The following is a 12,102-nucleotide window of genomic DNA, read 5'->3' as shown; positions in this document are numbered from 1 at the left end:
CTAATTATATTTATTATTTATATTTATATTAAACACTGACCGGCTCGTTTGCACAAAAGAAAGAAGGAAAACAGTGAAAATTATAAAGAAGAATTTTGCAAAATGTTATATAGAAAAGTTGTTGTATTTGATGAGTTTTATTACGTGTTAAAATTAACACACGTATTTCTGAAACACCCTGTATTTAACTATATGTTAAAACATAGAGCAACAACAAACACATAAACAATACTTTAGCAACTATGGGGGCGATAAAATTTAACTGAAGTCCATCGCACTAGTAACTGGGCCGAAGGCTTTCTAAAGAGTATTAAAGACATTTTACAAAAACTAGGAATACCTTTTTAAAACTATTTTATCTCTGAAAAATAAAAAATAATTTTTGAATTTGCTTATTATTTTCAGGCTGTCCTTTGGAGTTGGATGCAGCGCGGGCGTGGTTCGCAGACGTGTGGAACTACTCCTTGGCCCCCTACTTGCGGGAGGCTGCCCGCGAGGGCCTCCAGCTGTACGGGCGGAGGGCCCCCTGGACGGACCCGGCGCAGTTTGTCCTGGACACGTACCCCTGGCCGGGGGCGCCCCCTCAAGGCCTCACGAGCATAACAGCCAAAGACGTGGGGCTGGAGAGCGGCCCCACAGCACAGGCCGAAAATGAAGGCGACCCTCTGCTAAATATGCTCATGCGTTTGCAAGAAGCCGCCAATTATTCGAGTCCGCATTCGAATGATTCTGACTGTAACAGTTTGGATTCGAATCTGACGCATGGGAGCAATGTTGGAACCGAAAGTGTTTCTTAATATTGGATAATCAAAGCTATTTTATATAAATTGTTCGGCGATTTGGTTTTATTTTTTCAAGTGTGTTGTTAATCAAAAATGCAAAAAACGATGAGTAGAACGGTTTATATAAAATTAATGAGTAAGTATAATGGTAGCATTCAATACCTAATGACTATAACAAAGTGCTTCACCATTTTTTCACCTGTAATAATGTTATACAGAATGCTGTTTGTTGTCTTGTTTGAGAAATATACACGAATGTTTGTTTCTAGAGGATTTTTTTAGAACAGTATGTATATTTCTTAGTTTTGTCTGTGTTTTAACGAGTATTTTCTGGTCAGATAACCAATTGTGTAAATATGTTATTTATATTATACATTTATACAGAATGAAATTTTCTATGCCTATGTTTATTGTATTTATAATGTAAAATGTTTTAATAACTTTTATACAAATTGTAAATTGCCAATAAATTATTGCAAAAATTTTTGTTTTTTTTTATGGTATTACGAGTGGTTTTAATAAAACCTCTCAACAACTGACACCAATGGGAAATATTTAATTGTCCGTTGTGGAGAGGTGTCCACTAATGGGAGGTAGGAATTTTTTATACAAAAAAATTTTTTAATGAACAAATGGATCTCTCAAAACTAGAAAATTTTACACACACTCATCGATATTTACTTCTGGATCTTAGGTATACAATTTTTCATCCATGAAACAAATGTTTGTTTTTTATACAACCACTCTTTCCGTTGTAAGAGGTCAATTTATATAACGTTATGGTAATTAGGGAATTTTTTTGCCCGCGTCCGCTAAAAAGAGGGTCCGTTATAGAGAGGTTTTTTTACATTATTTTCCAATGCATTTATTACGTTCTTACAAAAGTGTCGGTTGTGAAGAAGTGTCGCTTATCCGGAGGTTTTACTGTGTTGGGATCACACGAAAACAGAGATTTTTCAAAAAATCAGTATTTAAATGACGCTGTCGCATAGTTTTACGCATTTTTTATTATTTCACTAAAAAAATCACAACTCGAAAACTTACAGTTCTACAGGAAAAGATGAGTTTGTTCAAGCAAATCCCAGTTCATTTTACGTATTCTACAAGTTTTTCACAAACAATATCTGAATTTTTCAAGTTTTACCTAAAATAGACTGGGCATTTCACTTAGCTTCAAAAAATCATTTTTTAATCGTCATATCAAAGTTTTATGGGCTGTTCTATGCCTTTAGAAGCCTCTTAAGTTCTCAAAATATTTTATTATACACAGGGTGTTGTATACAGTGTGGTAAACCAAAGTTACATTTTTTTAAATAGAAATTCTACGCAAAAAAATAATGTAACTTCATATAAACTATAATGGGTCTATTTCTTTTCTTTTCTTTTAAATTTTTTGGTTATAAAAAACAATTATTGAAAAATCACTGCAAAGTCGCCTATGAATATAAATTTGCAACAGAAAAACTCAGAATATCTTGTAGTTTTAGCACTAGTCGACTTTTACTTGAAACACTCAGGTAATGTACAGGGTGTGCCAAAACGCAAGAAGTTGAATAACTCATTTTTTCAAAGAGAACACCATGTATTTCTTTACACGTATCGAAAGCATTTTTTGTAAGCTTTCTAACGATATGCGGTTTGTATAGCAAATTAGAAATATTTCTTAAAGTATTCAAAAAATTTTTTTTCTTATTTTATTATTAATACTGGATGAGTAAAATCTATTTATATATCAAGTAATAATTAAATTACTGATGTAATTAGTCACATTAGTACATATCAAAAAATAAATTACCATTTGACTTATCAGATTTTAGAATAATAAATTTCTTGGTAATTTTTTTTTAAATCTCGATATTTTTTTAAATGACTATATAAACCCTATACCATTAGAAAGCTTATGATTATTTTTTATTTTCTATTTCTATCTTCAACGGTTTAGGTTTAAATTCACTTTCCAACACTTGATTGAAGGAAATCCGTCGCTTGAGCGTCTTTGAATGACTAAATGGCCTAAATGGTTGAAGATAGGTATATGGTCTCGCGGACTTTTTTAAAGGAAATTTACTTCTCTAAAACTCTCTTCCTGACATTTTTCTTGTATCCGTAACCGTATTTGCAGCGTTTTGAAAAATATGGGGCAGAGTGCAAATTCATAAACGCTTGAAATTTTTTTAAATATAGTTTACTATGTAATTTTTGCATTATTTTTTATCTCCTACAATTGAGAATTTACTGCTCTACCTGCCTGTATTTTTTTATTCACCTTGTGCTTACCGTTATTTATTTACAATTATTTTTATAAATTAATTGCTCTAAAAACTTGAACGGTAATGGAACAACTGCGCCTCTGGTGACAGTTACGGAACTATCGAGGACGGGTACGTTTTATATGTACGTCGTTTCATATCCTAAGTTTTAGATATCAGTAGTCTTTCACAACTTTTGAAAACCTTTTAACTGTGTGATGACAAGGCCGTCGGCACATATTATAAGGAACATCTGAAAGTCAAAATTAATTGTAAAAGTAATAATTAACGCTTGTTAATTAGGTTGCTCGCGGAAAAATATAAATTAATTCGACTACAAAAACTTGTTTAATTACAGCTAACACTAAATTGTTTCTCCAGATTTGCTATAAATCGTGAAAATTTGCATAAAATTATCACAAAATATTGCGTTCGCCATGAAGAGTTCATTGATATTGTTAATAATATTCGCAGTAGCGAGAAGTGCAAAATTCCGTAAGTGTCTTCAAAATTATGAGCTACGAAGTGTTTAAAAAAATTGTAGCCCCGAATTTCAAAATATGTAATCGGAAAAATCCAAACTTGGACGAGTGTTTGAAAGAAGCTGGATTTATCGGTGTTAGGCAAGCAACGAAGGACTATCCAGAAATTCACTTACCAAACTTGAATCCTCTGGAAGTGAACGAAATGAAAATTTCCGCAGGCTCCCAAGGGGTCGTAAATGTAAACCAGAATTTTAAAAACTGTAAACTTTACGGTGTCAATACCACATCGGCTGATACCTTACAGTAATAGGTTTCCTGTAGGAAGTATTTTCAGGCTTAAAAATTGTTAATTTCAGGTTTGATTTTGAGAAAAATGTTGCACATGTGTCCGGACGTATTGACGAACTTAAAGTCTTTTGTACTTACGAACTGAATGGCAAAATCCTTCTCCTGCCCATTTCCGGGAGCGGTCCTAGCACCGTGATAATTAGTAAAATATTATCACACACAATTTTTTTTTAATTTATGTTTTCAGAAAAACTCAAAGTCAAAGCCGATTATAATTTCGAGCAAGTTAAAAAGAAGGGTAAAACGTACATGCATTTCACAACATTTACTGTAGCGCTGGAGCCGGGGTCTGTGTTTTTCAATTTTGAAAATTTGTTTAATGGGGATAAAAAATTGGGAGATAACATCAACAAAGTGCTGAATGAAAATTCCAAGCAAGTTTTCGACGATGTCAAAGAGGGTTATGCGCAAGCATTTGGATCTATCGTTAAGCAAATTCTAAATAATTTGTTCGCAAAGGTGTCAATTGAGGAAGCTTTTGACCAGTAATTTCCACATGTTGTATCTATTTTTAATGTTTAATTAATAATAAAATCAATTAAAAATATCAACATGAACGATTAAACATAATTACTAAGTATGGGTACGCAATATTAATTATTCGATCCACTGGTTTTTTCTACTTCAGAGATTTGTTTTTCTGAATTAATGATGAAAATTGAAAAACACGAAAAACCTGGTACAAATATTTTAAGTGGGTCTTTCCCCACTTAAAAAAAAATGCACGTGATCATAAAAATTTAATAAAAAATTAGTGAGGCGTAATAATTATTGAGCGTAATGTTTTCACTTCCAATTTTTTTATTTTCTCAATTTCGACAAAGCAATTCGAAGAAATGGTAGTATTTTGATATAAAATATAAACCAATGTAAAATGACCCGAGAAATCGATTGGAGTCCAGCACATTGCAAAATTTTTAATAGTTTTTTAATTATGATTTTTCATTTTACCTGCTTTTTACTTTAAGAGCAATTTAAAAAAAAAACGATTAGTCTCAAGACAGTGTTCGCATATTAGCTATTTCAAAACTATGAAAACGCCAACGTCGCATTTTACCAAATAATTTTTTTAAATAAGATTAATAAAATTGTAAAGTATTTATTTACTAATGATTAGATCTCTCATTGAAAGTACAATGTGTGTTTAAATGATTCTCATCTAGTTAACTTTGAAATTAGTTTACATGTAAAAAAAATTGTGCCGCTCTGTTCAAATGAATTCTGTCACTAAATGTCAAAACTGACAGTTGTAAAATTTACAAATTGTTAATTTATTAATTTTAAAAATTGGATTAAAATGCAACTAAATTGTTACACTCTGCAAGAAAACACTTACTGTCGAAGCTTTGGTCGAAAATTACTTTTTTTTAATTATTATCTTTATCTGTAAGTGAAAAATTACCAAAAAATTAGGGGAGATAACTTTTGAACGTACAGTCAGGCGTGTAAAATGCAATATTTTTTATTTAATTAATAATTATAGAAATCGCGATTTTCTTTGGTGCGCGTTAAGGTTGCACCACCTGGTATAGAATACATTAGTTGGTTATTAATATTTTTTTGAAGTAATTGAATAAATTATAACAACTGATTTTCGTTTTCATAGTTTTTAAACAGGTAACAGATTATTGAAAAACCTTTCCAATGATATTAAATTTAATGGATTACGTCTATTAGTTTTTGAGTTACTGCCCGATAAATGCTCCAGGTACCAGAAATCGACCAAAAACGGAAAAATTGTAAAAATAACTATTGGTAAAATGAACTATAGGATTCGTTGGAAGAAACTAATCTTTACCTGTAACTTTCGAGTTATGAATTTTTTAGTGAAATAATAAAAAGTGCTAAAAACATTGCTACAGCGACTTGTAAATATAATTTTTTTGAAAAACCAATCTCTGAATTCGTGTGATCCCAATACAATAAAACCTCCCTTAATGGACACCTCTCCAGATAACGGTCACCTCTTCAAACGGACGTTTTTATTAGAACGTAACAATGCATTGGAAAATAATGTAAAAAAAACCTCTCTACAACGGACCATCCCTACTAAAATTGTATACCTAAGATCCAGAATTTCTTAATTTTTTGAATTCGGCGCCATTCGATTGACACGTAATGGTGGCACACCTAACCTCACTTTTGCCGTTTATTATGAATAACTGTCTCAAGTAAAAAGCCCCAATTTGTTGCGTGTGAATCAGTTTAAACAATGGTAAATGACAAAAATTTCACTTTCTAGTGTAATTCAAGTTTATATTTCAGTCAGCCCTGTTCAACTTCCAAAGTTTACTAACCGTAGTTTTGCTAATTATCTGCACTTGTGCATACCTTAGGTCGCTTTTCCCCAGTATTATGGACAGAAATAAAGTTGGGTAAGTGTTTGGTATTGATGAAAGTTTGAAATTGATTGAAAATTCCAGGTTAATGGGTACGTTCTGGAAGTGCGCCCGAATCGGCGAAAGGAAGTCTCCATGGGTGGCTGTCGCATGTTTGATAATGGCATTTTCAATTTTATTCGTCAGGTGAAGCGCTTATCTTTGTACATAATAAAACAGTCATAAAAGTGTCAAGTGAATGGATAAAATTTTAATATAAAAGTACATATAAATATCAATGAGAGATAGTATACACTCGTCTACATACAAATCATGTTAAATTGAAAATTATAGTGTTACATCTAAAATGTATCACCTGAGAGTTTTAGACTTAGAGGCTACAAAATTGCTTGGTTTTGACTATAATTTTGACACAATTTTCAATTTAACACTTAATCCTAAATAGGGGTGCTTATTAGATTCTGTGCTTCAGAAACGAAGCAAAGAATTTAATACTTCGCAGACGAAAGTCTTAAATGTGAAACTTTCGTCTCAGTCAACACCACAGCTTCCTTGCACCTAAAAGTTTTGAGTAAAGTTTCTATCTAAAGGCAGTGGCTATTTATTTACCAGCTTTGTATCATTCATTTTCTGAGATAAAAAATAAGCGAAATAATCGCTTTGAAAACAAGAAAACAACGAACTGTTTTTTAAATTACCAACGCCTTTAAGAGAGTTGGAACACTTAAGTCAATTTTAGATTTTTTGGATAGAAATCAGCGACGTTATACTTCAAATTTGCACAAACTCAAATAAATTTCTCAAACATATTTCCACTTAAATTTAAAAACTACGGGAAATTTACTTTGTTAGGTTATTTAGTTTTTTCAGTTAATTTATGTCAAAAATGGACAAATCAACATGAACGTATTTATAAAACATAACTAGAAGTGGCAGTTCGTCTAGAAAAAATTACTTCCAAGTTTACGAGTTCACTTCGTCAGAACTGCAAGAGAATATCTGTACCTGAGAGCGACAACAGTCCATTTTTTTTTCAAAAAATAAATAATTATTAAAAGTGAACATTTAACACATTTTACGTTGTTGCTAAGGGAATCGGTTTTTTTAAATAGTAAAAACACGTTTCTTTCGGAAACTTGTTTTAAAATAATGTTTAGGATTCAGATATTAAAAATAAAAAAATATTTTTTGAGCTACCTACAATTTATAGAATCTTCAGATTTTCCTAAAAACATTATTCTTTTAGAAAAATGAGCCGATTTTCAAGTTCTAGTTGTTGAAGTTTGTCGAGTGTAAAAAACAGCCTACTGAGGTCTTTTCAGAAGCACAAAAATTGAGAAAATGGCCTATAATTTTATCTATTAAAACATGAATTTTTTATAGCAAATACCATATTTTTTGTGACCTTTTTAAGAATGTGAGCCAGATTTTTATGCTAAAAATAAAGAAAATCAGTCTGTTTGTAAAGATTTCTTAAAAACTGTAAAAACTGAATCTGTGGTTTTTGGTGACAAAAAAAATGCATAGAAAATAGAAAATAACTAAGAAATCTAGGCAAAAAAAATCTGAGTTAAGAAATATGCACAAGACTACTAAAACTGCAAATCAATTGCTTTTCAAAAACTCGCATTTTTGTGGAAATTTAAAAAAAGCACTGAATCATAAAAATCAAAGATGAAGCTGGCGTGAAAATTTTAAAAATCGAATTCCATAAAAATCTGGGTTATTATTTTATATTAATTAGAGATTGTAAAAATCGCCTTTTTAATGTATATTCAATTTAATTAGAAGAAATATGTTGTTCTATTTAAAAAAAAAATAAGTTTGTGTTGTAGCTAATTTCAGAGCGTTAGTACAAAGCGATAAGAAATTCTTTTTATCAAGTAGGCGTATCACTTGAGAACGTGTGACCGATGTTCAGCCTGCTGTCAAAATTTAAACTAAAATTACTTCAAACGTAAACTGTTAGATGCCGTGAATTCGTGACACAAATAACACCCGAATGGTAAATTGTTTATGGGGCAACACTGGATTCCAGCAATAATTTAATTTGCTTAATTTTTTTGACATTTTTCCTTTGACATTTGGCGTAAGTTCCGCAGACATACGTCCTTTAATTTCTAAGCTTACTTGAAAGAAGGACTTTTCGATCGCTTTTATGTACGACTCTCGAAAAAAAAAATTAATTTTCTAATATTTAAAGGTCAATAATGGACTTTTTCACATTGCTGAGACACTCTGTATGTTAATGGCGTGAAAGTATTAAGTTAGTCTTAAATATTGAGCTGTTTTCGCCCTCAGGTACAAATATATTAAATTAATAATAGTTATCATCCTAATAATTAATTATTATTGGTTAATATTTCTTCTTTAATTTTTATTTCCAATTCCAAAAGCTTTATTTTTTCGTATTCCTCAATATCTCGCATTTTTTTTGAAAGATGGTACTGTTCTAACACTTTATTTTTATTTTCTTTCTTCCTCTATTAACTCCATTTTTTTCTGTAGATTTTTGGTACCAAGCTAAGTTGTATTTAATGACGATACAAAATTTTATTTTGGATTGCAGTAAGTTAACCAACGTTTTTAAATGTCCAATTAGTTAGAGTGATATTAGCAGTGTATTTAATTGAGACTCAATGTTTTTAACTAAAAATGTTAACAAAAAATAAGTTTTTTTTTTACTGGAAGATATAAAACCAGTACAACTCTAAACGATAAAATAAAAATTTTCATAGAAAACACATATGAGATTAGTTTTCAAGCTTCTGCTGATATTCTTTAAAATGTACTGATATACCCAACTTCTTTTGATCAGAGTTACCTGTATTCAACTATTTTTTTTTTTTAGATGGCACTCAAAATACGTCGCTGGTTAAATTAGATATGAACCTAATTAATTTGCTCACAAACATTTTAATAAAAAAGTGACCCAACTCTGCAATTTTCAGAGAAGGAAGCTGTGGTTAACACACTCAAATGAGTGTGCGTACGATAAATAAATAAAAATATTGGATAGAGTTTGACACTGAAATCGATTAATAACTATCTGTTCCATGTTAGGCAACCTACTGACTTAGAATTAACTTTTTTTAATGACAGTCTTGTAATAAAAAATAATACAGTCTAGATTTTGATTACTAAGAGAGCACATCACATGCTAACCACCTAGTGTACACATCCTACAAACATAATCAGTGGTGTTCGTTTCCTTACGTAAGGATCAACAACTAAACGCACTCCAAAATCCCCGAGAGCGATGATTTAAGTACAAAAAAATAATAATAAAAATTTTGAAAAACCCCCAGTAAATCCCCGAACTCAACCAAACTACTATCTTATCATCTCGAGATACTTTTGTTTATGTGTTGCCAACATTTCGGTAACAGTGACCAAAGTCTTAATATTGGAATTGACTTTCGCCACCGCTTGTAATTCGGTAAGATGTGCAACGCAGATATGATGCAAAGTTGCTAATTCTTTGGCAGTATCAGGTTTGCTCGTAAGACGGGGCTCACCAGGATCTGGCACGTTGGAGAGGTGGTCCAGGAACACCACCATGCGCTCTTTATTCTTCAAAATGAACGGGTTCACCACCTCCATGTACGGCTCCTGCAAGCAATAATTAGTTTTCAAATAAATAGAAATAGAAGACACACTTTTCCGCCGAATTCGACCAAATTTGCGAGATTTTGCAGACATTTGGCGACCATGACGAGGCTTCGGGTGGCCGATGGTGACGGTTGTTCGTTTACAAGACCGAATTGTCTCGGATTGAGCAATGCGGGACATAAAAGACGTAGAAAAATGAAGCCGGAAACGACTCGAGCGCGCACGTGGCGCTCATCGGGCCATTTTGCCCCCACGGCCTTTTGGAGGCAACCGCAAATGTAGCGGACTGAACGGGGGCATGCCTCCGCCGACATGAATATGCTCAAGGCGACCTAAAACAAACAAAAAATCGTTTGTGTGCACGAACAGAACAGTGCATAAACAAAAACGTACAAAATGGAACCATTCTACATTAATTTTTAGAATAGTGAAATAAGAAAGTTTCCAATTTTTCAAAATGTTATTATTTATTTTCAACATAATAGTACTCAAATCAAGAAATTGAATGTAAAAAAAAATAATTCCGTAGCTTTAAAAATAACAAAAATATAAGCTTTTTTGTCTGCCGGTTTGACAGCGGTCCCGCTTTGAGGCTGATGACGTCACGCGGCATAAACTGTTCACAAGGTAGCGGCGATTTACATACTGCTGTTCCTTTCGGCATTGTTTTAAGATCTCTGGATAATTTTATTGACTTAAAAGAAATAAATATTGGTAAAAAAGTGTTATTTGTGATACTGTAATAAATCACTAATAACTAATAATAATCCATTTTAATAATCACACAAAAATCAGCGTTTGCGATTTTTTTGACTTTATTTCTTTCTGTATGCCTTCGAATTTTTTCAGATTTTTTCTACAATTTCTTATAAATAATAAATATTAATTAATGAGAAATATTTATATTAATAAAATATTGTTTTATTTAAAAAATTAACAATATTAACGAATGGAAATTGTTATGATTTCTAGAACAAGCGTTGCTTGCAAAATGTTTTGTAGAAAAAATATGTAAAAAAATAAGTTTTCTACAAACGACTTCTTACTAAAGATATAATCCTTGCATAAACAGAAATACAATTTCTTTATTTGTCAAAGCTTTTGAAGATACGTTGCTCGATGAATAAGTAGATGTGGTTTATAATTATAAAACTAGAGTTTTCAAAGATACGAAATTACGATTTTCCTGTTTTTTAAAGTTGTAAGGTTCTCATTTTTTGATATCAAACGGTTTTATAACGTGAGATTTCTAAATTTTATTTATTTTATTTGGGCTAATAGTTAAACACCCATAAAAGATATGGGAGTGCAATAGCTAAATGAAAAAAAAAAAAATTGAGGAACAGCGAAATAATTTTGGAAACATGTTAATTTTAACCAGATACAGCCCCTCAAAGAATAGAATTTTCCACGCGCAGCAGAGGGCGGCTGAGTCAATTGTGCCGCGTGACGTCACACCTAGCAAGACCAGTAATGCGCGCGATCTGTCAAATTTCGAACTTTGAGGTCTCATAACTTTTTTTATTTTTGCGAATATAAAAAAATAAAAAGTACCATTAGTTTTACAATGATGAAGACTAATAATGGTATTAATTTCAAAAAAATGGAAACTTCCTCATTCTAGATAAGAAACGCGTATTATCGTAAAAGTAACACATGGAAATGTAATTTCGAAAAGTTCAAAAAAACTAATTCCGCAGAACCGATCAAATTCAAAATTAGTTCACACGCCAATAGGAAGTCTATCTCCTAGGATGTTACAAGAGAAAAAGTGAAATAGTATCACTGCGAAATACAAGGTGAGTCTAAATTCCTTCATACTCTGTAAACTGGATAGTCTTCAGACTATTTCGCAACATCACGTAAATTCCATTTTGGGCGATACGCCCACATGAGAGCAAAAATGCTGTGTAAAGTTAAGCACAAAAGATGAGTACGCCACTGGTAACTACATTTAAAAGAATCAAGAAATGAAAAACTTATCACATACAACGTAAAAAAGGTGCAAAAACGTTTGTTATCGTCGGTGCAAATTAGTTTGTTGTTTGTTCGGCTTTGATTTGTGAGTCAGCGGATCACGATCATGAAAAATCATACAAATCCTGAAATGACCGATATGGTCAAGTGTTACGGAAGTGCAGATGGTGTTGTTTTAAGAGTTCACACATTGTACCGCGAAAAATGTCCGGTGCGACCTGTTTTGTACGGAATAAGCGTGAAATGTGAATAAGGACTAACGTCTTCTTGAGGCTGTGGAAAAAATTACGGCAACAAGTACCCAGCAGTA

The 12,102-nt window shown here is 31.9% G+C and overlaps 4 protein-coding genes across 11 annotated transcripts in view; 3 read left to right on the top strand and 1 right to left on the bottom strand.

The window, feature by feature from the left end:
- The window catches only part of sick (sickie), a 269,698-nt gene extending 268,434 nt beyond the window's left edge, over positions 1 to 1,264 (top strand). For all 8 annotated transcript variants that reach the window (XM_015983908.2, XM_015983904.2, XM_015983903.2 and 5 more), the window contains one exon: positions 406 to 1,264. In XM_015983908.2, coding sequence (XP_015839394.1) covers positions 406 to 797 — 392 coding nt within the window. In that variant the 3' untranslated portion in view covers positions 798 to 1,264. The remainder of the gene's footprint in view (positions 1 to 405) is intronic.
- Positions 1,265 to 3,383: 2,119 nt separating this feature from the next.
- Positions 3,384 to 4,444, top strand: LOC655472 (protein takeout). The gene is made up of 4 exons (XM_962016.5): positions 3,384 to 3,526; positions 3,576 to 3,819; positions 3,873 to 4,006; positions 4,052 to 4,444. Exons 1-4 carry the CDS (start codon positions 3,469 to 3,471, stop codon positions 4,351 to 4,353), a joined length of 738 nt encoding a protein of 245 aa, XP_967109.3. The 5' UTR covers positions 3,384 to 3,468; the 3' UTR covers positions 4,354 to 4,444.
- Positions 4,445 to 5,941: 1,497 nt separating this feature from the next.
- ksh (kish) lies at positions 5,942 to 6,481 on the top strand. The gene is made up of 3 exons (XM_008201396.3): positions 5,942 to 6,079; positions 6,130 to 6,239; positions 6,288 to 6,481. The coding sequence occupies exons 1-3, from the start codon at positions 6,077 to 6,079 to the stop codon at positions 6,391 to 6,393; spliced, it is 219 nt and encodes a 72-aa protein (XP_008199618.1). The 5' UTR covers positions 5,942 to 6,076; the 3' UTR covers positions 6,394 to 6,481.
- The window catches only part of vap (vacuolar peduncle), a 27,694-nt gene continuing 22,025 nt past the window's right edge, over positions 6,434 to 12,102 (bottom strand). The window contains exons 9-10 of the mRNA XM_961934.5: positions 9,863 to 10,147; positions 6,434 to 9,815 (exon numbers count right to left, since the gene is read on the bottom strand). Coding sequence (XP_967027.2) covers positions 9,537 to 9,815; positions 9,863 to 10,147 — 564 coding nt within the window. The 3' untranslated portion in view covers positions 6,434 to 9,536. The remainder of the gene's footprint in view (positions 9,816 to 9,862; positions 10,148 to 12,102) is intronic.

The sequence above is a fragment of the Tribolium castaneum genome, chromosome 7, assembly GCF_031307605.1.
Source record: "Tribolium castaneum strain GA2 chromosome 7, icTriCast1.1, whole genome shotgun sequence".
Classification (NCBI taxonomy): domain Eukaryota; kingdom Metazoa; phylum Arthropoda; class Insecta; order Coleoptera; family Tenebrionidae; genus Tribolium; species Tribolium castaneum.
Note: the sequence above shows the minus strand (reverse complement) of the source record. Positions and strands in the feature narration are given on the sequence as shown.

What these genes read in the sequence shown, in the direction of transcription:
- LOC655472 (XM_962016.5), top strand. Translation starts at nt 3,469, where the DNA reads ATGAAGAGTTCATTGATATTGTTAATAATATTCGCAGTAGCGAGAAGT. An exon ending in AGCGAGAAGTGCAAAATTCC is followed by an intron (nt 3,527 to 3,575) that starts GTAAGTGTCTTC and finishes AAAAAATTGTAG; the next exon opens with CCCCGAATTTCAAAATATGT. An exon ending in TCCTAGCACCGTGATAATTA is followed by an intron (nt 4,007 to 4,051) that starts GTAAAATATTAT and finishes TTATGTTTTCAG; the next exon opens with AAAAACTCAAAGTCAAAGCC.
- ksh (XM_008201396.3), top strand. An exon ending in ATGGACAGAAATAAAGTTGG is followed by an intron (nt 6,240 to 6,287) that starts GTAAGTGTTTGG and finishes TGAAAATTCCAG; the next exon opens with GTTAATGGGTACGTTCTGGA.